Below are 23,405 nucleotides of genomic sequence, written 5' to 3'. Positions count from 1 at the left end.
TAAATATTACAGTGTTTTGCTGTGTAATTAACAGTCTGGAATATAAAATACTACTTTACTCTGTATAAATTCCCTGAAAATGGTGTATAAATTTAGGTTTTGAAATATGACTGTGTTTTTCTGTATACAGTCATATTTCATGGCATACTTCATGGTGTCTTTGACTGTCATGGCTTGACAGTTTTTCAGCGTAATATCTACTTTTTCAGTTATTTATTTTTGTAAAAATAAAATGTCCAAACATTGTATTGCAGAGAGGATTTAGACTACAAAGCCCTGTTGTGTTCATTAAATCCAGATAAAGCTGCCAATATAGACAACATTACCAGTTTATCTAGTGCATTCTGTCAAATTTCATGATTTCATCAGCTTAGTTTGAATCATGGCCTCACATTTTTAGTACTCATTTAAAGACCAACACAAAATCATTTTCATGATCATTTATTTTCATAATAAAAGACAAAAAAAAATCAATCAAGTATAGCACATTTTTCCAAGTTTTCCAGGTCCTTCATTAAAGAGATTGCAACAGTAACAGAACATCATAAATCTGCAGCATGTCAGTGCATATACAGTAAATAATGACTTTGATTTAGAATATAAACAGAATATATTAAAATACTTCATTGATAAACAACAACAACATGGTGTCAATAAATATAAAACAACGATGCTAAGTTGTAAAACATTCAGTGGCTTCAATCAACTGATTGTATGAGGTATACATGAAGTTAAATAGGTCTGCATAAAGACCAGGCTTTACTTCGTCATCAGCTCCGAGAATATAACCTCACAAAGTGGAGGGAATTTGGCATTTTGGTCACATGGTGGACATTACTTCCAGTGTCTCCTGGTTTAATGACACCAACAGCTTCAGATTGTCTTTGCACTCCTGGATCAGGTTGTGGCTGAAGTTTCCCTGACACACAGACATGGAGTGACCCTTGAGAGAGCCCTCAGAGACCTCAGGGCTCTCAGATTGTTGAGCAGATGCTGGTTGGGCACATAGTTCATCCACAAAGCTGCCACACTGGTCTTCTTGTACCTGAATGACTGCGTGCTCGACAAGCCCTTGTTCGGTCTGCAGTAACTCGCGGGCTAGCTTCAGCGCACAGCTCGCAGTCAGAGAAGGTGGATATTTGTTGAAGGCATAGTCTGCTAGAGTCAACTCACACACCTTTCGTGCAAGGTTGCTGCACCGCTTGGGTGTTTTTGTGTCTGGATTGGTTCTGGCACACCTGTCGCCACCTGTTTTCTCAGACACAAGCTGGGCAGCCTCAGTGCAGTTGGTGTAATAGTCCAGGAAGAAGGCCAGAGTGGGTGCAGCGAGGTGAAAGTTGAGACGGAGGAGGATGAGACACTCCAGGTTACAGAGCTGCTCTTTAGTGAATGCGTCACAGCAGAACGACAGGAGATGGCTGATCCGTGGTGAGCATACTTCCACCTGGGTGACGGACAGAGGGAATGAGTCATATTTCATAAAAAACAAACAAAAAATCTGTTCCTCATGCATTTGCCACACTCAAACACTCACCTGTTTACTGGCTATGAGGAGTGCAGTGACACCCAATAGCTGGAAGCAGTCAGCAGCCACTGGCGTGGATGCCAGGAACCTGTCCATGATGTTCACGGCCAGGCAGCAGCACTCAAAGGACAGACGGAAATGTTTGTGCACAGGGATGAGCCAGCTGACGAGCGTACACCGTGCCTCTGCAGTCAACTGCAAGTAAAACAAGGAGTCCATTAGCAGCAGATTGAGTGTGCCAGATGGCATGCGTTTGTCCTCTTCGGTAGCCTGTTATTGCAGCTTTATAACAGTTCAGGTTCCACAAATATATTAATGCCATTGATCCCCAAGAATTCATGAATTTAAGTGACAACATATGTAGCAATAATGAGAGGTAGACAGTGATTATATACTGTATAGAATTAGTTATGAAAAGGTCTTCACTATTGGAATAATAGGAGCCACAATTAATTATAAACCAGTGCAATGTATTGGAGAACTTTTCTGAAATATTGTTAACAATTAAGGGGCAAATTATTTTAGATGACAAGATAATATATCTGGATGTGAGACAATAAGCAAAAGATCTGGCAGAGAAGTTCATGCAAAAATTAATAAAATACATATTTTCATGTTTCATATTTCATCTCCCTGGCCTGACATTGTATAAAGTGTCTAATAACCTACTTGTGGCTGGCGAGCCAAGCTTTTGCAGGGATGAAACTGCGCCTCTTTCTCCCTCTGGATCTTGTACCCGATGTCACCGTACTGGAGGTACCAGGTGGACGGCTGCCCTGCAGGAGGCTCGTCTGATGAAGCTGTGCGGAGCGGGGAAACATGTATCCGAGCCGGGGATAAAACTGGTGAGCATCCCAAATCTTCCTCGAAACCGGAGTCACTCAGCTTGGACATGAGCGTCTGCTTTCTGTGCCGGGCAGTCTGCCTCTGCTGGACCGGTGTGAGCGCGTCAGTTGGAGGTGATGCACCGGCTGTCCTCCTCCGTTTGTAACCGGTCTCGGAGCCACATTCACCGCTCACAAATGACACCATCTCGGCCACCAGTCCAGTCGAGGCCAGCTCTGAAAGCAGCAGTCTGGATGTTGGTGATGGGTGGGGGGGAGCTCCGTCTGGTGACGTCAGTTTTCCCGGGGTCTTCCCCGCTTCTGCGACTCACCTTTCTCCCGTTACCGGGGCAACCGAGGCTAAACAATCACATGGACAATGTCCCATGGAGGAATTAATTACCCCAAACCACCCTGAGCCATATGTTAGACATTTTAGGGTTTATAGGGCAATTTACATGAAACACAATAGATGAAGCTATCCATTTAAAAAAAGAGTGTAAACATTCTGTTTTCACATGTGAAATATAAAGATAGATTATGTTACCGCATATAGACAGCAGATTTAAAAGAAAGTCAACAGGGAAACTTCTGAGACTATAATTGATGCAGACAAATAATGACAAAACCTCAGTTTTCACTGTTGTTTTTATGTTGGGACTTTTCTTAATTTAATTAATTTAACAACAACAACAACAATAATAATTATTATATAACATATAGTCTTACAAACAATTTTTAATTCAACATGCCACATGTTGAAAATGTAATGTAAATTATCACAACTACTACTACTACATACTACTACTACTACTACTACTACTACTACATACTATTGCTACTACTTCTACATAGTACTACTACATGCTATTACTACTACATACTACTACGACTACTACCACTACCACTGCTACTACATACTACTACATACTATTACTACTATATACTACTACTACTACTACTGCTACTACTACTACTACTACTACTACTACCACTGCTACTACATACTACTACTACTACTACTACTACCACTGCTACTACATACTACTACTACTACTACTACTACTACTACTACTACATACTATACTACTACTACTACTACATACTACTACTACTACTACATACTACTACATACTACTACATACTACTACTAGTACATACTACTGCTACTACTACATAGACATATATAGATTAATTTATAAATTAATGAAAGAACATTGCTGTTCGACTTGTAATAATTTAATTACATTACATACATTTTTAACATGTGGCATGGTGTTGAATTAAAAATTGTTTGTAAGACTATAGATAATATAATAATTATTATTGTTATTATTATTATTGTTGTTGTTGTTGTTGTTGTTAAATGAATTAAATTAAGGAAAATCCCAAAACACCAACATAAAAACAACAGAGGCTTTGTCATTATTATAGTTTCGGGAGTTTCCCCATTGACTTCCTTTTAAACGTGCTGTCTATACGCAGTTCATAGTAACATAATAATATTGCGCATTGTTGTTTTTGTTTAATAAAAACGTTGTTTTGTGTCGGTGGGCGGAACTTTAACGCTGACGACTACAAAACAGACAGCCCGTACGTCACCTTTCAAACTCCAGTGCGAGACAAGCGATCATGCCTAGTCAGACCTGAACCAGGCTTCAAGTATGCCCTCTGTGCGAGCACACCAGGTATTTCAGTCATCTTTAACGTTGTTTGTGGACACTTCTCGCTGAGGTTTGACCTTTACTGTGGCTGCAGGTCGAGCAGCTCGGCAGAAACCAAACACTCACGGTAGCTGTTGTTGCTAGCTGGGTGCGCTAGCTGTTTGTTTTTTTTCTAGCTAGTGAGCTAAGCAACAACAGCTAGCAGCAGCGTTAGCTGCGCGATGCTCAAATGGCAACTTAACTAACGCTAGATCACACGAACAACACCGATTTGTTTACGGTGCACTGGCTACAAACCTTGACGAAGTTGCACGTCGTAACTCGACGAGCAGGAAGAAGTATTATTAAATGAAAATCAGGCTGCAGAAGCTAGGAGGCTAGCTGAGGCTAACACCATGCCATAACAAGCTCCTGAAGTCAGCAAGGTTAGTTGGCTAATGTTACAGTTAGCCAGGTAACTCGAGTCACTCTCTAGCTCATGTTACATTTATGTTTCCGCAATTAACCTAACTGTGATTTATTTTTTTTTTACTTTCACGATAGGCGTCGTAACAATGATAACGTGATGTGTTTTTTTTCAGCGTTCATAGCCAATAAAAGTCTGTTAACTGTTAACCTGCAGGAGTCAGGCAACACAATGACACATTCATCACCAGCTCACTGTTGAGTTCACGTTGTGTTTGTCTCTAGGCCTGAATTACACGATAAGTCGTGAAAGCTGCTAGACAATGAGCAGACAGTGAAAGTTTCCGAGCAAACGAAACTGGCATGCTGCTGCTCCAACTTAAAGACATGGTCCTGTAGTCTGTGCCCAGCTTTTTGATTGCGTAAGGATTGTCTCCATATTAACTGAACATTTCATCATTCAGTTTTAGTGTAAGTGAACCATGGAAAACTCAGGCAGGCCTTACCGGGCTAGGCAAGGAGGCTGGGAGAGAGGAGGAGGAGGAGGAGGAGCAGCAGCAGGAGGAGCAGCTGCAGCAGCAGACAAGGCGGAAAGCTGGAGGATCCAGGACCAGGGTCGAGGGCAGAACTTCAGATCAGAGGGAGGTCAGCAGAGTAAGAACCAGGGCGGGCCCTACCGGGCCAGTCCCAAGAAAGGAGGACTCGGCCCCATGAGCTACTCCCCTGGTGGGTTCAGAGGTGGTCATAGTCCCTCGCAGAAGGATGACCGGTGGTTCTCGGGTCCCGAGAACAGTGGTGGGACTCGAGAAGATAACTGGAGAGAGCGTGCGCAGCAGCAGCAGCAGCACTGGAGGAGGAGTTCGCAGGCAGAAGGTCCAAAGGAGGACAGGGAGCAGGGTGCGCATAAACCAGGTGAACATTTTGAAATCTATGGTGGCAGTCTCAATGTGGACTCCTGTGCCATGATCAGTGTTGCACACTGTAAGACCTGGCTGTACTCCATCATCCATGACACATAAACAAAAACATAGTCGAGCCATTTTTTGACATGCATTTCCTCTTTCCAAAGGGAGAAGACGGAGAAACCGAAACAAGAGAAACGCTTTTGCTGAAGAGAACCGGGGCCTTGAAGAGACCCCGCTCTCAGCCAAAGACCTTCGCAGTCTACAGCAGGCAGAGAGGCGGCTTAACAAAGAAGAGATCTACTCTCTGAAGAAGGTGAGTCTCTCAGTGTGGTAGCCCACATATATAAACTTAAGTACAATTTGCTTTTAGAGCTGCAACAGTTTGTTGATTAATCAATGATCTGATTTAAAGAATTAATTGGCACATATTTTAATAATTAGTTAATTGCTGGTAGGAATTCTTACTCTCCTTGGTGTTTCAATGTGATGCAATATTTGCTGCCTTTTATGAGATACAGCTGAGTTAATAACATCCATAACAGTATAATCTTTCTGTCTGTCTGTACCTCCCTGTGTTTTTCTTCTTTTTAAATAGGGTCAGAGATCCCACAACAACCCCGGTGCGCTTTACACCTGCGCTCTGTGCGATGTGATCCTGGAATCTCTGTCCGATGCTTACAGGCATATCAGAGACAAACGGCACAAGAAGAAAGCCAGGGTGAGAAATAAATCACCATTTACAGATTATATTTAATGATGCTGCCATACTGTTGTGCAGTCTTAAGGATTTTAAAAGCTTGATGCACTTGTGTGTGTTTGTGTTCGTAGGAGAGGCAAGAGCAGGTGATGCTGATCGAGATTCTGCCGCCTGGTCCAGAGCAGATCAGTGCGGTGAGCGCGGCACTAGAAGCTGTTGTCCGGGAACATGGGATGAATGACGAGGATGTTGAGAGGAGACAAAATGTTGTGTCCATCATGCAAGACCTCCTTCTGTCCGTCCTTCCTGGTAACTTGTCATTTATGGATGAAGTATTCGTTTGGTGACTTAGACATGACCTGAAGTAATCCTGATGATTGTAGCGGACAGACTTTTGTTAATTTTTCTCCAAGTATAATATTATTCTGTCTCTTTGTCTTATCTGTAGAGATCAGGCTCAGGCTATATGGATCATCTTGCACTAAGTTTGGATTTAAGGATTCGGATGTCAACATTAACATTCAGTATCCACCTCATGTGAGTAGCCCAGTGTGAGTTCGATGGTGTTTCTTTATTGTTTTTCACTCCCACACCTCCATAAAGAAATATTTCCATTGATATTATTTTACATTTATTGTATTACAAGATTTAAGGTGATTGTTTTGTGGATGCTGTATTTGTAGGACACACCACATTTATATGTCCTTTTTTTTATATCATATTTATGTTGTATGAAGGCTTTGAAATGGAATGTATTCACAGATGCATCAGCCAGATGTCTTGTTGTTGGTCAAGGAGAGCCTCTCTGTGAGCCGTGAGTCACCTCCTATTCGCTTAGCCACAAGATTTGTTTTTTCCTGGTTTAGAAATTCCACCTTAGGAAAGTCGGTCATGTCTTCTTGTTTCCACAGCTCTCTACGTCGATCTGGAAGCTGATTTTCATGCCAGGGTGCCTGTGGTTATCTGCAAAGAGAAAAATAGGTGGGTATCAAACTTTGAAGCCGTAATCTTTAATCAAAACATTATGAAACCACCAGAACGGGTTTTCTTTCATGCAAAGAGAGAAACGACATGATGAGAACTGAATCTGTTATTGTCTCAACAGTGGCCTCATCTGCAAAGTCAGTGCAGGGAATGAAAACGCGTTCCAGACCACCTCCTATCTTTCTGCTCTGTCCAGTCGGGAGCATCTCCTTCTCCCGCTGGTTTTGGGCCTCAGACGCTGGGCCCAGGTATGTTTCCAGCTGAGACCCTGACCTGTTGCTCACATTAGCAAGGCATCTAGTAAAGAGTTTTTTGTTTTTTTTAATATGTTGTTCCTGCTTGTGTTTTTAGATCTGTGTGATCGACCGTGCAGAGGAAGGTGGGCTGCCACCGTATGTCTTCGCCCTCATGGTTATCTACTTCTTACAGCAGCGCAAAGAGTCTCTTTTGCCTACTTACCTGAAAGAGGTGTGTTTTTCTCTTTCATTTCAGCCTGAAACAAAATATACGACATCAGTATTGGCTGTTTTGTTAGTTGTTTTCAATTGAAACTAATCCAGTCATCTGTTTTTCTTTAGATTAAGGTGTTTTCACTCAGCAGGTTGTCAGATTTCAATCTCACTCATGTCGAGGATGGATATGTACACTGGGCTTACACCCCTTCCTCCAAAGAATCATCACAGCCAGCAGAGGGCTCCTCTGTCAAGGGAAAGGTAATCCTGATGATTAACATAGGCGCTTGTCTGAGAAGAGTGTGTTGGTTCTTGTCCTCTGGCAGTTTGATATATTCTTTTTAAAAGATCAGTGCCTGAGAGTACGTACTGACCTGTCCTGTTTCCTTGCAGGTTCCGCTGGTGTTTCAAAGCCCTCACCCACCTGTGGAAGTCGGGCTTCTCTGGGTTGAAATGCTTCGCTTCTACTCGCTTGAGTTCAACCTGGCTGACAATGTGATCAGTGTGCGGACCAGTGCTGTCCTCTCCCGAGAAATGAAAGACTGGCCGAAGAAACGCATCGCTGTGGAGGGTCAGAAGCTTTTCTCATTTGTAGCATGAAGTAGAAAGTTTTTGCTTTTGGACACTGTAAAAAAAAAAATGATGATGCTTCTGTAAGTAAAAAGGAGTATGTTGTTTTTACAGTACCCAGTGGTAAAAGACCTACTAGACCTACCTACAGATTTTTGCATTTCTATATTCAGAGTTGAACTGTATTCCAGTTAATACTGTTGATTTTTTTTTCATAGTTTTAGGATTTTGTTGAATGACTGACCAGCTGTTCATTCGTACTGAAAAGCTCCCATAACATACACAAAATGACTGATTACTCTCTTTTTTTTTTTTTTAAATGGTTTAACTCTTATCTAATGTCTCTATTTCTGCGTTCAGACCCATTTGCCGTAAAGAGAAACGTGGCCCGGACAGTGAACAGCCAGCAAATGTACGAGTACATCCTCCACTGCCTCAAAGCCACATACAAGTACTTTGCACTGCCACTCAACACGCCAGCTGCTAGTCACAAGACCCAGGCACAGCGTGGACCCGTTAAAGGAGCAAACGCGAAGGCTGTGAATGAAGATGTGTCAGATTTCAGTAAGCTCAGCATTCAGTCACAACATGCAGATCAACCTGAAGCTGTAGAAAATGGTCCTGAAGACTCTGATTGCATTATTGAGGAGGAGGAGGAAGTTGAAGAGTACAGTGACTTTGATGAAGATGGTGACAAGGAAAAGGTGGACCTGGGCAAAAGCAGTCTCTCTGAAGATGAGGAGGATGAGGATATAGATATCGATGTGGACGCGCATAACAGACACCACCTGGACAGCTTCACCACAGAGGACGAGGAGATTTTCCCGGTGGATGAGATCTCAGGGGAGGAGCTTTTGTCTGATGAGGAGGGTCCAGATTTGGACACACCTGGCTCAATGGATGAGGAAGAGGAGGATGAGGTGGAGTTGGCACCCGTGAGTGTCCCACCTCCTACTTTAGAGGATACAATTAAAGATGGGAGCCCAGAAAATAAAAACCAGAAACAGAAGAAACTGTCTTATGAGTTCACCAGACAAGCTTTCACCAGAGGCAAAGTAAGTACAGTCTCATGTTTGTCTTTTTACTCAACGTACAATATTTCTTGAAACCTCTCTGGATAGTAAAAGTTAAACTCCTTTTCAATCTCTTTTAGTCACACATGGTTGTGTGCAGCTTGTGCAAGCGTGATGGACATCTAAAGAAAGACTGTCCGGAAGACTTCAAGAAAGTGCAGCTGGATCCTTTGCCTCCGATAACACCGGAGTTTCTCAGTGTCCTTAACAAAGTCTGTGAGCAGTGCTACAGTGAGTATTATGTGATTGCATGCTGTGGGTCAACATCAACAGGGAGTTGAAAACTTGCCACTGTCCTGTATCTTAACACAGAATGTCTAATATTTGCCAGTTTTCTGTTTTTAAAATTTAGATTATTATATGGCACAGAAGTATTTGATCAATGGGGCTCGTGGGTAATCATAAACCTCTACTTTGTTTCCTGTGAGCAAACTTTCTTAATTGCACAACCTTGTTGTAAATTGCTCGTTTCCACTTGATGAATGCCACCTGTTCATGAGTAGGTGTGTATTTGAAAAGACCTGCAGTCAAATCAGCAGAGAAACAATTTATTTATTTTTTTTTAAACCAGTGACCTGTCAGTCAGCATCATGTTGACTATTGTGGCCCACAAACATCATTATATTTCTGACTGTAGTCAGATCTGAGTGTGACTCTGTTTCCTTTCTTAGCGGATTTCGCCCCAGATGAACTGGAAGTGGGTGTAAGAGAGCACATCCTTCGAGACCTGGAGGCCTTTGTCAGACGACAATATGCTGGTGAAGTAAAACCACCTACCTTCACTGTTTTTTAAACTTAAACTAGATTTATTTATCTGATCTTAGTTACTTGCCCATTAACCATTACACTGCTAGAACAGAGTCCACATTTATGATTGAACTGACAAAGTGTGGTTTTTTTTTTTTGTTTTTTTTGATGAACAGGAGCTCGGCTACAGTTATTTGGATCATCCAAGAATGGCTTTGGCTTCAGGCAGAGTGACCTTGACATCTGTATGGTGCTGGAGGGGCAGGACACCATCGATGTAAGTCATCTTTCTATGTATTAAGGTTTATTTGAATACACGCGTAATAATGACTGAGTTGTTGTGGTCAGGTATACTTGTTTAGCATTAGCCTTTGTTGACTGTACAAGAAATTTGAAAATGGACAGAAGTGAGTTGTAGTGTTTGGCTGCATGATTAAATTATCAAGTCAGAAACTTCTGAGTTTAGTTTATTGATTTCTTTTTTCTGATTGATTCAGTTTTTCTGCTGCACTCTCAGAGGCATTTATAGTAATAGTGAGTTATTCTAATCTCTAATCCATAAAATAACTTTATTCATGAATTTCTTCCACAGGATGTTGACTGCATCACTATAATTGAAAGCCTGGCAAGACTGATGAAGAAACACCCAGGTTAGCAACAAGTCGAGGCAGTTTTATTTATTTATATATTTAGTAATATACGATTTAGATTTGTGATGATTGTAAAACATAATTCAGTGGCTCACAGAAGGTTTTGTGTTTATAATTTTCCCATAATTTGACAAATTCCTTTTATAATGTAAGATGTAGATTTAGAAATGTATTAAACACAAAATGTCAGTGCATCCCTTTAACCTGTTTCCATACCTGCACCCTGTCACCAGGTCTAAAGAACATCCTGCCCATCACAACAGCAAAAGTACCAATCGTGAAGTTCTATCATATTCGCACCGGCCTGGAGGGAGACATTAGCCTCTACAACACTCTGGTAGAGGCTTTCTCCCTCTGTTTCTTTCCCCCTGTTTCATTATGTCTTAAATTTCCTATTGAACAACTTGTATTGCACTTTAAGACAAACATGTTTCTCTTCAGGCTCTACACAACACACACCTGCTGGCTTTATATGCAGCCATCGACAGGAGAGTGAAGATCCTTTGTTATGTTATGAAGGTTTTTGCCAAAGTGAGTATACTTCGTATGTCTCTAGTGTTATATATTACACTGTATAGGTTGTTGCAATACTATATTAACATCATATGTTTGTCCTTTTACAGATGTGTGACATTGGGGATGCTTCACGTGGCAGCCTCTCGTCCTATGCTTACACCCTCATGGTGCTGTTCTTTCTGCAGCAGAGAAACCCACCAGTTATCCCTGTGCTCCAGGAGGTATAAATGACATGTTTAAAAGTTAAATGTTTTCAATTCAAATTTGAGTTTTCCATATTTTCTTAATTTATGAATGTTACTAAATATTGCTTTATAAATAATTTATGGTTTACTGTCTCAAACTCTATTTTTATGCCTTGTTTTGTCTAATGTTGAGTTATCTGAGAACGGCTCTCTAGCTAGACATACAATATTATATTCCCAAGCATACACATAATGTGAGCAATGATATGTTAATATCGCCAATATCATTCTCTCAACTGACTGTTGCAGATTTATGATGGAAAGAAGAAGCCGGAGGTGCTAGTTGACGGCTGGAACGTGTACTTCTTTGATGATTTAAAAGCACTAGTGAGTATTTTGTAATCTTTCTGTCAACATTTCAGCGAACCCACATGTCACACCGTGTCTCAACACTTAAATCTCGTCTTCTTCCACCTGCAGCCTGGTCGCTGGCCGCAGTATGGGAAGAACACTGAGGCGGTGGGGGAGCTGTGGCTCGGCCTGCTCCGCTTTTATACAGAGGACTTTGACTTCAGAGAGCATGTTGTCTGTATCCGTCAGCATGGCCGCCTCACCACCTTCAACAAGCAGTGGACATCCAAATACATTGTCATTGAAGGTCAGACATAAAACACAGAAGCATAGAGTTCCACAAGATGGATGCGACAGATTGTTTAAGCACTTTGACAATCATAAGATTGTCAAAGTTATACGTTATTCATTGCATTGTTGAATTTTGTTGCTTTCTCGTCTCTGTTCATATTACAGATCCGTTCGACCTGAATCATAATCTCGGTGCTGGTCTGTCCAGGAAAAGTATGATTCCTGTGTTTTCTGTTGTCTCATTTGTCCTACTGGCTTTTTCTCTTTTCTCATCAAATGCATTTTCTTGTCTCCCTTTTTCTTCTCACTAAACAGTGACTAACTTCATCATGAAGGCTTTCATTAATGGCAGAACAGTGTTTGGCACACCGGTGAAAGCCTTTCCTCCCGTGTACCCCAGTCAGATGGTTAGTATTTGCCGTCCAAACTAATTATAACTAATTAATTGTGGTGGCATTATCCAATAAACTGAAATTGTGTATTTGTTTTTATCTGTTGCAGGAGTATTTCTTTGATCCTGAAGTCCTCACTGAGGGAGAAGTGGCTCCCAACGACCGCTGCTGCCGCATCTGTGGCAAGATTGGACATTTCATGAAAGACTGCCCCATGCGTAAGAAGTACGTATCATCATAAACAACTGTTAACTTAAATGTCTGTCTGCACCATGTGTCAAGCTGCATTTTCATATACTCTGTAAAATTTTGGCGCAGGTCCAAGCATAGAAGAGACTCGGACAGAAGGCCAGAGCACCTTCGAGACAAAATGGACACAGGCGAGGACACCATGGATCAGGTCAGACACAAGAGTGAGCACTGGAGGAAAAGAGATGCACTGGAAATGCGCTGCTGCTACCTGTGTGGATCAAGCGCACACATCAAGAAGGACTGTCAGCTGTACAGAAGCCCTGCAGGTTCATGCAAAGTTTATTTTATTTTGTCCAATTCATTCTTTAGCACTTCCAAAAGAGATTTCTTTAAAAAATGTAGAACTGATTTCCCTTCCTTTCCATTGCATTAAAACAAGAGTGTATATACATTTTATAATAAATGGAGGCAATGAATTATTGGCTTCCTTTTTTTAAATCTTGAATTGTTTGGCAGGTAATGTGAAGATGGAAAACTTTTCTTCCCCCACTTCAGCCCACTGGAGAAATTTGAGAGAAAAGGAGAGACAGGTACGAGCTCAGCTTGACAGTTAATGGAAAAATATTCTTTTTACTGATACTGTGGTAGACTACATAAAGAGCTAAAACTGCACCACTGTGTGTTGTCTTTTTTTCAGGGTTCACCCATACAAGAGGAGAAGAAGAGGAAGCAACAAAATGTGATATTAAGTCCACAAGCAGGTATGTAAATGTACTGTACTGTGTACTAAGAATTAGTCTCATTAAAAACAGTTGACAGTGTTTTTTTTGTTGTTTCGTTTTTTTTGTATTTGGGGTTAATTGTTTTAGGGCTGGTGAGAACAGAAAATGAGAAATGTTTGCAGCAGGTTCAGGTTCATCCATCTTTCTCTGGATTCTGCGGAGCACACTTGTTGATGTTGAGCATTTTGCTCCTGCTTTCATCTGTTGTTTTCTATATAGTCCAATATATTATGTGAGTGATCATACTTGTAACCTGAAATAAAGCAGCAAAAAACAAAAACAAATCCAGTGCTCAGTTTGTCAGGATGAAGCAGTCTTCCCTGTTTTGTCATGCTAAGTTATTGCATTATAAAAGTGACGAGTGCAGGTTTAAAAATATGTTTCAGTTTTGACACATGCATTCTGGTTTTGTTTCAGGAAGTTTAGCCTGCCGAAATTTGGGTCGCTCTGGTCACAGGAAGAGCCCAGTGGAATGAGCAGCTGCTGTGGCTACACAAACCACAAGGTTCTCCTCTTGTCCAGGCAGACAGCAACCCCAAGTCCAAAAAACCCTCAAATCTGAATGGGACTGTTGGGCCAATGGGAGCCAGTTTAAAAGCCAAAGCCAGGACGCCTTGACTTGAAGCCAAATAGGGCCTTTTTATGTGTGTTGTTTTTTTTTTTTCTTTGCCCCCCTAAAGCTCTCCTCCTCAGAGGAGCTTTTTAAAGCTTTCATTTTAACAAGACAAGCCATTATGCATGCACCTCATGTCTTTGTTTACCTACACTGCCAGTCAAGTTTTTTTAAACTTATTACATTTTCAAGTCCTTGCAGATTCAGTTTGATATCTCTTAAATTACAAAAATGTAAGTAACCGAGAAGTGTCTGTTACATGGCTAACAGTAAATAGATGAGGTCTTCATCTCCATGAAGATGTACCTAATTTGCAGACAACATACCATGTATTTGTCTTGTATTTGATTGCAGTCAGGTAAGACAGCTGTAAAACATTGATGGTATGTTGTTGCTACTTGAATGACTTGAGGTCTGTTAGTTGTGAAGATCAAGGCCATTAAGTCACTTATTCCTTTTTATAATTACAAGGTTTTTAGGAAGAATTTTCAATTGTTTCTTGAGATTTTACCAAAAAATGACAATATAGGTTGTTCAAAAACTTTTGAATGGCAGTGTACCTCTCATAATGGCCAGAATTTTTGTCTTTCTTTTTTTTTTTTAATCGTTTTTCTTTTAAATCCTGTTTAATTTGTCCTCTGCACTGACGTCCATCAGTCTGTCTCTCCTTCAGCCTCGAAAGCAGCTCTAACTACAGTACGTCTCTGTGTGTTTTGTGTGTCTGTGTTAGAGGTAGATATTTTTTCAGGATTTTATTTTTTGAGACTGCTAATCCACCTGTTTCATCGATACATACTGCTCCTCAACTACATTTTTCGTGTGAACAGTAGGACAGTAAAACTGTATGTTCCCTGCTAACCCTGGCCTGTATTTGTCTCCACACATACTAGGAAGTGTTGTAATTATTGTGCGAGAACATATAGTTGAGAAAGTTGGGGGAAAAAAGTCTCATTCTTACACTTGTTATAAATATGGTATGATTTTGAAAAACCTATCAGCTGGTCCAGCTAATTAATTAATACACTGTTGCAAACACTCAAAAACAAAACAATAGGTAATCTCAGTTAGCTCAGTGGAGAGAGAAATGTATTTATTTGCCACAAAGGCTTAATTTTGTCGTAATGGTGCCACAGATTGGTAGCTGCACTGTGAGGCGTCCACGCCCCTTTTGAATTTTGTTGCTGCTAGCTCATGTCTCAAAGACCTGCTTATCATTCAACTTCGAATATGGACTCTCTGGCTTTGTTGTCCTAATATGGCTGAATTTTATAAAAGGATTGTGTTGTTGATGTTATTGTAATCAAATTTCTCATTTTAAAGGAGCTTTGTTTTAATGCCAGCCTTATTGCATTTCTTTTGTTGGACTCTAATGGGAGGTTTAATTTGTTGTTAAGGAACCCCGATCCTGCCAGAAAAGGTTGGCTTGCGATCCATTTTGTGTCTCAAAGAATTCATTAAATTGAAGTTAAATCCCAGTGTGGAATATGTTCTTTGGGGGGGATAGATAGATAGATAGATATGATATATATATTTGTGCATGTATAAAAAACTTAAATGTGTCTTTGCCTTAATACTTATAGCCAGTATACACAACTATATATTAATGGTATTTTACAAGAAGCTGGACTTTATTAGAGAGTTATAATAATCTCCCTGATTGAATATTCTAACTCTCTAATAAACGCCAAGTCCAGCTTAATGTAAAATACTATTAATATATATATATTTGTATTTACTCACTATAAAATATTAGACAAAGACACATTAAAGTTTTTTATCAACCGGGGAGATTAAAGTTAGTTCTGGATTATTTTTCCCCTTTCATTACAAAACCTGCAGGCACATAAACTGTCGTACAGAGGACTGAAGTGCATTATTGATGCTGGAAACACAAAGGTTTGGCCAACAAAGCTATCTGATGTGTTGAAAGTGCTGGAAAAACCCAGGAAGTGATTTTTCCAGGTCAATTAATCTATAAGAATATAATGTAAACAATGCACGGTAGACTATTCACAGAGTGGCATGAATTACTTTTAAGTTTAACTTTTAAACGTTTTTTTCAAGTTATAAAACGTAAAGTTACGCAACAGAAGCTGTACAGATTTATATCTGTGTGATCATTGGCTGTCGCACACGTCCGTCCTGGTGTTAGCCAATCATTGTCCGAGATGCTCTTTGGAGGGGGCGGTTGCCAATTTTGTTTACACGCCTGCGCAGTTCAATGTTGTGATTTTAACTGCAGCAACATGTCTGCCTCCATGGTGCGGGCGACCGTCCGGGCGGTCAGCAAAAGAAAGATCCTGCCTACAAGAGCTGCACTGACTCTGGTAAGTCACGAAGCGTGAGTACAAACTCCTCTCAAACTGTTTTCTGTATGTTGAAGCACGCAGTTAGGCGTCTACACCGGCGGATGTTATGTAGCGTGATGTTACGTGATCCAAAGTTACCTAAGCTAACGGTAGCTAACGTCAGTTACATGAACGTTAGACGCAGCACAGCTCCGTGTCCGTAACTGTGACTGTGACTGTGTCTGTGTCTGTGTCCGTGTCTGTGTAGCTCTCCCGTGAAATGACAGCGTCTTGTTAAACTTATCTTACGTGATACATTTACGCCCTGTTCCCGTTATAAAAGCGTGATGCGCAGTTGACGCAACTGCCCCGGTCTTAACTAGAGGCGAGCTAGGTTGCTAAGCAATAATAATAATAATAATAATAATAATAATAATAATAATAATAATAATACATTTTATTTCATAGACGCCTTCCTGTTACTCAAGGACACCTTACACTAAATAAGAGTAAACAGCAAATGACAGAAACAAACAAAAATAAACATAAAAGTATATCATATTACAAGAATACAACATTAAAAGCATGAATCAGATGGAAAAGGCTGTTATAAACTGGTGGGTTTTAAGTGCAGACTTGAATTGTGAGAGTGAGTTGATGCTTGGTAAGTTAACGCGTACAAACATTACCCCACCCTTCATCCATGTCCAGCTGTCCTGTCACCAAAAGACAATGACATCAGACTACACAGGCTAAATATATGACACACCTCTATGTGTAGCTCTATAGATTTATTATCATTATCATGTTGTTGCTGCTTCATTACTGTTATTAACAATAACACTCAGTACTATTACCATCAACTTGCCACTGCGCCTTATCCACCTATTTATTTGTTGTGTTTTTTAACTGTCCTCGTCCCATTTTGTGTTTTTTAATTTTTTGTACCTCAGTATTTTATTCTGTTGTATTTTTATTGTATTCAAATATACCGGATTGATATGATGACCTAATTTCCCCTCGGAAGATGTAGTAGATAGAATAAAGAATAAAGTCATCTATCTATCTATCTATCTATCTATCTATCTATCTATCTATCTATCTATCTATCTATCTATCTCAGCCAAAAAGACAAAATAAGAAAATAAATATGTATAATAAAGATAGCAAATTAATTAAGAAAAAGAAAACAACAAATGATCCAATATGTTATTTAAAAAAGTGTTTAAAATCTATACAGCATTGGCTGAAAAATACGACATTAAGTCACCAGCAAGCTGCACAAATACTGCATCCTAAATAGTGTAACCATTTTTTAAAAACTCCACGCTGTTTTCTTATTTTTTTTAAAATTAATTTATGGTTATCATATTACAGATGAAAACCAATGGGTCGATTATGAAGACTTGCTTACTAAAATACTTACTTGGTTTTTCATCCATCTCTATCTGTGATGTCGTTTGTTGCACGTCGCTCCGTATCAGTCTCTGACAAAAGGTCTAATAGTGGTAAATAATCAGTGGTTGCCGTGTAGTGCAGAGTCATGGTTTGTCACGGGCGGGATAAAAACGTTCTGGTGGTGAAAACCAGCCTGATAAGCTCCGCTAACAGTGAAGTTGCAAGATAATGTGTGTGGTGGTCTGAGCTGATAAACGTAGTTCGCTGAAGTAAACATAAAACAGTGAGTCGTCCCACAACACTGATGCAACTGCAGATGACGTATCATCACAAGGTTCTGCTCTTTCCTTTACCTGTCAGGGACTAATCTACTATTGACTATAATGATTAATAACAATACACTGCAAGAATCTGTGTGCTTAGCTATCATACCCTTTTATAAACTCAAAGAAACAAGAATTTTTTGCTGTAAAATGGCATGTTCGTATAACTACTTGATTTTAACACTTGGTTGACACAGTGTGTCACATACTGTGTGTAAACAGTATGTACACTTATGAAACAGCTCCAGGCTGTGACACAGTGGGATGTACTGTTCATTTGGCATCAGCAGCACACTTGGCTTTAAGGGATTAGCACTGTGTGGCCAATGTGGTTCATCTCAGTCTCCCAAATACTTCCACGTGAGAGCTCAAACACTGAGATCCCTCTTTTCTGTACCTACATTCACTCAAGTACATGGGCAGGAGCTACTACAGGAGCTAGGGTTATTTCATTATAACCAACAGCACCGTAGTCTGCTTCTCTGTTGTCTTCTTCTACTCATTATGTTCAAAATAGTCACGTTTGCTTCTGCCTGAATCCAATTTATATTGTTGCTGTGAGTAGTAACCGCTTTTCCCTCTGTTCTCTTTTCGTTAGACTCCATCGGCTGTAAACAAGATCAGGTTATTGTTGCAGGACAAGCCGGAATATGTGAGTAATTGATGTGGCTGACATTCAGTGAAGCACACAGTACTTTTGATTTCTGCTGAGGACAGGCAACGTGTCCAACGAACTAGTTCTGTTCTGTCTGACCCTTAAATATGTGCATTACATCTGCCTTTAGTCCTGAATATAGAGTATATCTCATGGCAAAACTGAAAGTATAATGTAGTAATGGGTAGGTTACTTACTTACTTACTATAGCACTGGCTCTCTCTAGATCGGTTTGAAGGTCGGCGTGAGGACACGTGGCTGTAATGGACTGACTTACACACTGGACTACACCAAGGAGAGAGACAAATCTGATGAGGAGGTGCTGCAGGATGGTAAGCTCTTCCTTCTTGTATTTTTATAGTGAAAGATTGTCAGTGTTTGAGATAGGAAGACTGGTGGAACAGAAGGTACAACTCAAGTTTTGTGCTTGTATAAATGAATACACACATGTACAAACATTCCCCTGCCCATTATTTGTGCCACCTTCCCCTGCAACCATAAGACTAACTACCAGCCAATAAGAAAATAAATAAATATAATAAAGATGGTAAATAAATTAAGAAAAAGAAAACAACAAATGATCCAATTTAAACATCAGTTATAGTAACAATATGTTTGAAGAACATAAATCAGGTGGCATCAGATTTGCTTCTGAACTTGTCATAAGACTTGCTGTTCTGTGTCTTATTTTTCAATTCATGAAAATTAGTCTGCATGTATTGAGACTATAAAAATCACTTGTGGCAGGGGTTCACAGTAACTTTTTGTTGATGACCACCAGGGGGTGCTGAAGATGGGGATTTAAAGGCGAGGAGCTAGAACCTGTGAGGTGTGACGCCTCTACTATGACTCTCTTACAGGTGTGAGGGTGTTCATCGCGAAGAAGGCTCAGCTGACCCTTCTTGGAACTGAGATGGACTTTGTGGAGTCAAAGCTGTCCAGTGAATTTGTATTCAACAATCCCAACATCAAGGGAACATGTGGCTGTGGAGAAAGCTTCAACATGTGAGCATCTGGGAGCCTCTGTCCCTTCCCTGCACCCCTTACTGCTCCAAACCCTGTCCCACCCACAAAGACTGAGAAACTTGAGGAAGTCGGAGTTTAGAAAATCTCTTGAGATGTGGACGTGCCTGTGCTCCTACCACTGCTTTTCCTGCAGACTACTCAGACCATATACGCACACTCTTGAAGCCCAAGTATGTTCACGCTTAGAGGAAGGCTTTTAATGCGGTCGTAGTCAAAAGCATCTCATCATATTGATTTTAGGTTCAGATACCTCTGATGATGATGTTGTTGTTTTTTTTTAATTCAGTGACTGGCTGCCATCTTACACATATACGCACAATATTTTCAGTCTGATTACACCACGACTTGGTACAACATGACGATGAACACGCTCACTGAAGCTGAGAGTTGATCAGGGTAAGTTGGTAAAGCTGTGGCTGAAGCAGTTATCAATATATCCACTAAAGTCCATATACATCAAGGTTGACATCAGCGGTTTGATAAACACTGTAACAGTGTGTATTCATCCAGTGTCATGTACCAGTAGTATGCGAGTGGAAGAGTGTTAAGAAACTGCTTTATTAGTTTGTATAAGTATATATTTATCTCTGTGTGTAAATATGAAGAATGTAAATCTCCCTTGAATTACACAAACGCACAAAGAAAAAACATGCACCATTCATGTATCCCTCACATTAGAGTACATGGAGGTTTATGTTGGAACTTTTTTTTTTTTTTGCTTGATAAAAGCCGGAACTTTGTATAGACTGTGTGCTCTTAAGATTTGTAACCTGTGCAATATGTCTGTGTACATATGAAATAATAAATGGCTAAATCCAGTAATACGAAGTTGTGCGGATGATTGTTAATGTCATGACTGAAAAACTTGACTTGAACTTGAAAAACATGACTGAAAGACCAGTTGTCTTGGAGATGGCTCGGTTTGTCCGTCAAGAGAATCTTCATCTCAGTTGTCATGGTGATGGGTCAGTTGTCATAAGAAATTAGATGTTTAAGTCTGTGTTTCTTCTGCTGATCTGTGTATTCATGGAGAAGGAGGTACAGTCATTTTGAAAGATTGATTTTAAGCCGGTTTATTTTACAGTTTTAACCATATCTAAGTAACAAGTGGGGACTTTGCTTCATTTTGCTTTCTAAGGTTTCTTTGGCATCATGGACAATCTAAACAAGGATGGAGATTCTGATGGCAGAGAGTCTTGTGGGTTTCAGGTAGTAAAAAAAATGTACTAATGGCCTCAAAACAAACCATCTTCTTGTCACAGTTTTACTCAGAAATAACTGTTTGTTAAAGCCATGGGTCCATAAAGGATGCTAAGGTACAATGGGGAATGCACAGACATCCCAGTTTTAGTATTTAGAAATTATACGAATGCGATTTTTGACTATAGTTAACTGGAAAAACAATTTTTAAAAACTAGTGGCCGTGGTCTCCACCAATTCCTGAAGAAAATGTCTCTTTAGCAGCTCCACTGTGTTCGCTAACTTTGTCTGTCTGCCTTTGTGGTCTTGGACAAGTAGTGTATCAGAGTATCAGGACTTTTTGGTTGTAAATAAAGCCAAAACAATGAGCTGAAAGACACTAAAAGGCTTGTTTGGCTTAGGGGACCTGCTGACAAACACACAGAGAATTATCACTTGACCCTTCAAGTGATAATTCTGTGTTTGTCAGTATGAGTGACAGCTTTCATATTACACATGATTTTATCCACATCTAATATAAAAATGTTAATTAGTGAAACTTAAAATTTCTGTGTCTTTAAATTTCTTCTTCCCAAATGTCTTTGGGAAAGTCAGAAAATTTATTGAAATATTGGCTAAAACATCCCACATCCACTCACTTAAACTTAAACATATTCACGTAATTTATATACGAGTTACTACAAAGAGTTACACTTCTGCTCTGCTACCTGTCTATGCAACCTTTCTCAGATTTCAGAGCTATTAAAGACTTTGGCTGAGAGGAAATCACCACCTTGTGACACCACACGTATTGATCCCCGAAACATCAGCTCCACCCTCTCTGTCCTCAAGAACAGAAGGACGGGCATGTCAAACACTGGTGTGTCCTTTAGATCCAGATCCGTCCTCCCTGAGAACATCAGTCAGCTGTCCAAGTGTCAGTTTAAAAGGCGGGATCACCTGAGGGAAAGCTTGTCTGCCTTTCTACCTGTTCCTGCCCCCATCACTACAGTGGCCTCATCTCAGAGGGGACGACTGCAGCCCAGCTTACCATCATCAGATCCTGTCAATCTTTCAGACCTGGTAGAAAAGTCTGAGATGCAGTCCTCTGACTTGATGTCATCTATTGGAGAACAGCTTAAAAAGCATGAGATACATCCACACATCCGAGGTGTGCAGGCTTGTACCATTTTTCTTAAAATATACTTTAAACGAGTTCTAGGGTTGTGTAGTATTAGTATAACTAATTCATTAATGCCTTATGAATTACAAATAAGTCATTGATGAGGATAACTTTTGCCAGGTTGTAAAAAAAACCTGGCAGATGTCCTCACATAAAAGTACAGAATAATAAAAATAATTTATTCTCCACCTTGTTAATTGTTTTCTAAAAAGCATGAATGAATAATAGATTGACATCCCTAAAACTATTTATTAAAACTAATAAACTGTGCATGTTTTTGGTATAGATATAAATTAATGCATTTTTTTTTACAATATATATAAAAAATACTGGCAGAGTTAGCCACAGGTTTCATTAGACAGTCCTGCTGAAGTGACCTTTAATGACACACTCACTGCAGGAGAACTATTTGATAACAGTCCTCATGCTCTGACAGCCACAGTGGACATAAGTAATGGTGATTATTCCCTGGATAATGAGAAAACTAATTTGCCAATCTGAAAATCCTTTTTGGTTTCTTCTCTTCTTGGTCAGTTTCAGTTGTTAGGTTGAATATTGAATATTTATTAACAAATAACTTTTTATGATCACAGGCAAACATTGTGAATGCCTTCATTGCCATGTGTGCCATGTGCCAACCAATGAATGGTTCTTTGAGGACCTGACGGACCTCCAGAGGAAGCTGTATTCGGGTGCCTCAAAGAAACATGGAGTCCAGAGGCACTCTTGAACAGCTACTGATAACAACTGATCACAATTCCCCTCTTTAACACCCAGGTGGAGAAAGTCAAATGAACGATAAAATCCAATTGAAACCAGCAAAGAAAATCTGTCTGTATTTTTTCCATAGCATTTGTTTGTGCCAAACTGATCACAGATGCAGTACATAGAGTACAAACGAGAAAAAAAACAGCAACTGTGACTCATTTAGCTCTCAGCACATTGAAGCTCAAAATATTTCCTTTAACACGCTTATTTTCATTGATTTCATCTCAAGCTGAAAAATAATGACTTTTATGTTCGACGCCAACAGCAAAATGAACCGACAAATGTCACCTCTGTATTCAAACACTGTTTTGTGTCACGCTGTGAAATTGGCAAGGTTTGCCACTTGGTACTTAGCAGCCAAGACTGTGACGGATGTACCGACCGCTTTAAAAACTGTCTGTTGTGCTGGGAGTGGAGAGGGATCAAACTGTACTGTCACCATGACCCCCAGCTGCTGCTATAATTCATTTGGTTTGCAGGTAAGTACTAGTCATTATGATTTCCCTGTTCTTAAAATGAATAATGAAGACACTGCCTAAGACTATTTATTATTATGTGTTATTATTTAATACTTATTAGTATTATTGCGGTTACTGTATCATTACTATTATTGATATTACTGATTGTTCTTTTATAATTATCTGTGACAAATAATATTGAAATTGAATTTTCACACTGTATTCTTCCAGACTTGGCTCAGCTGCATTTAGTTTCAGCTGCAATTTGACCTGAAGCACTGTACAAGTTCATGGATGATGAAGAAACAA

The 23,405-nt window shown here is 39.9% G+C and overlaps 4 protein-coding genes across 7 annotated transcripts; 3 read left to right on the top strand and 1 right to left on the bottom strand.

Annotated features, from left to right (window-relative positions):
- Positions 1-490: 490 nt before the first annotated feature.
- ccno (cyclin O) lies at positions 491-4,422 on the bottom strand. Its single transcript, XM_019263734.2, has 4 exons — positions 4,311-4,422; positions 2,195-2,709; positions 1,535-1,720; positions 491-1,444 (listed from the first exon to the last, which is right to left on the bottom strand). The coding sequence occupies exons 2-4, from the start codon at positions 2,555-2,557 to the stop codon at positions 821-823; spliced, it is 1,173 nt and encodes a 390-aa protein (XP_019119279.1). The 5' UTR covers positions 2,558-2,709; positions 4,311-4,422; the 3' UTR covers positions 491-820.
- Positions 3,896-15,293, top strand: tut7 (terminal uridylyl transferase 7). 3 transcript variants are annotated; one of them, XM_010735962.3, is made up of 29 exons: positions 3,896-4,037; positions 4,883-5,330; positions 5,488-5,636; positions 5,919-6,041; positions 6,152-6,329; positions 6,469-6,557; positions 6,783-6,834; positions 6,932-7,001; positions 7,126-7,252; positions 7,356-7,472; positions 7,583-7,717; positions 7,850-8,027; positions 8,387-9,081; positions 9,180-9,330; positions 9,771-9,857; positions 10,023-10,123; positions 10,439-10,496; positions 10,730-10,833; positions 10,938-11,027; positions 11,120-11,233; positions 11,507-11,584; positions 11,678-11,855; positions 12,005-12,052; positions 12,155-12,246; positions 12,341-12,456; positions 12,550-12,749; positions 12,940-13,013; positions 13,121-13,184; positions 13,623-15,293. In XM_010735962.3, exons 2-29 carry the CDS (start codon positions 4,901-4,903, stop codon positions 13,679-13,681), a joined length of 3,957 nt encoding a protein of 1,318 aa, XP_010734264.3. In that variant the 5' UTR covers positions 3,896-4,037; positions 4,883-4,900; the 3' UTR covers positions 13,682-15,293. The 3 variants fall into 3 exon arrangements, with proteins under 3 accessions (XP_010734264.3, XP_027133412.1, XP_027133413.1); XM_027277611.1 differs by lacking the exon at positions 13,623-15,293 and adding an exon at positions 13,293-13,485; XM_027277612.1 differs by lacking the exons at positions 3,896-4,037; positions 13,623-15,293 and adding exons at positions 4,323-4,438; positions 13,293-13,485.
- A 697-nt stretch (positions 15,294-15,990) lies between these two features.
- Positions 15,991-20,327, top strand: isca1 (iron-sulfur cluster assembly 1). The gene is made up of 4 exons (XM_010735964.3): positions 15,991-16,145; positions 18,426-18,479; positions 18,709-18,814; positions 19,343-20,327. The coding sequence occupies exons 1-4, from the start codon at positions 16,065-16,067 to the stop codon at positions 19,489-19,491; spliced, it is 390 nt and encodes a 129-aa protein (XP_010734266.1). The 5' UTR covers positions 15,991-16,064; the 3' UTR covers positions 19,492-20,327.
- A 111-nt stretch (positions 20,328-20,438) lies between these two features.
- On the top strand, positions 20,439-22,686 carry LOC104922993 (uncharacterized). Of its 2 annotated transcripts, none has more exons than XM_027278467.1 (4): positions 20,439-20,546; positions 20,647-20,706; positions 21,438-21,858; positions 22,464-22,686. In XM_027278467.1, the coding sequence occupies exons 2-4, from the start codon at positions 20,680-20,682 to the stop codon at positions 22,598-22,600; spliced, it is 585 nt and encodes a 194-aa protein (XP_027134268.1). In that variant the 5' UTR covers positions 20,439-20,546; positions 20,647-20,679; the 3' UTR covers positions 22,601-22,686. The 2 variants fall into 2 exon arrangements, with proteins under 2 accessions (XP_027134268.1, XP_010734267.3); XM_010735965.3 differs by having other exon boundaries at positions 20,450-20,546; positions 20,647-20,717.
- Positions 22,687-23,405: the final 719 nt, after the last annotated feature.

This window comes from Larimichthys crocea, chromosome III, assembly GCF_000972845.2.
Source record: "Larimichthys crocea isolate SSNF chromosome III, L_crocea_2.0, whole genome shotgun sequence".
NCBI lineage: Eukaryota > Metazoa > Chordata > Actinopteri > Sciaenidae > Larimichthys > Larimichthys crocea.
The sequence above is the reverse complement of the archived record's forward strand: the minus strand, read 5'-3'. Positions and strand labels throughout refer to the sequence as shown.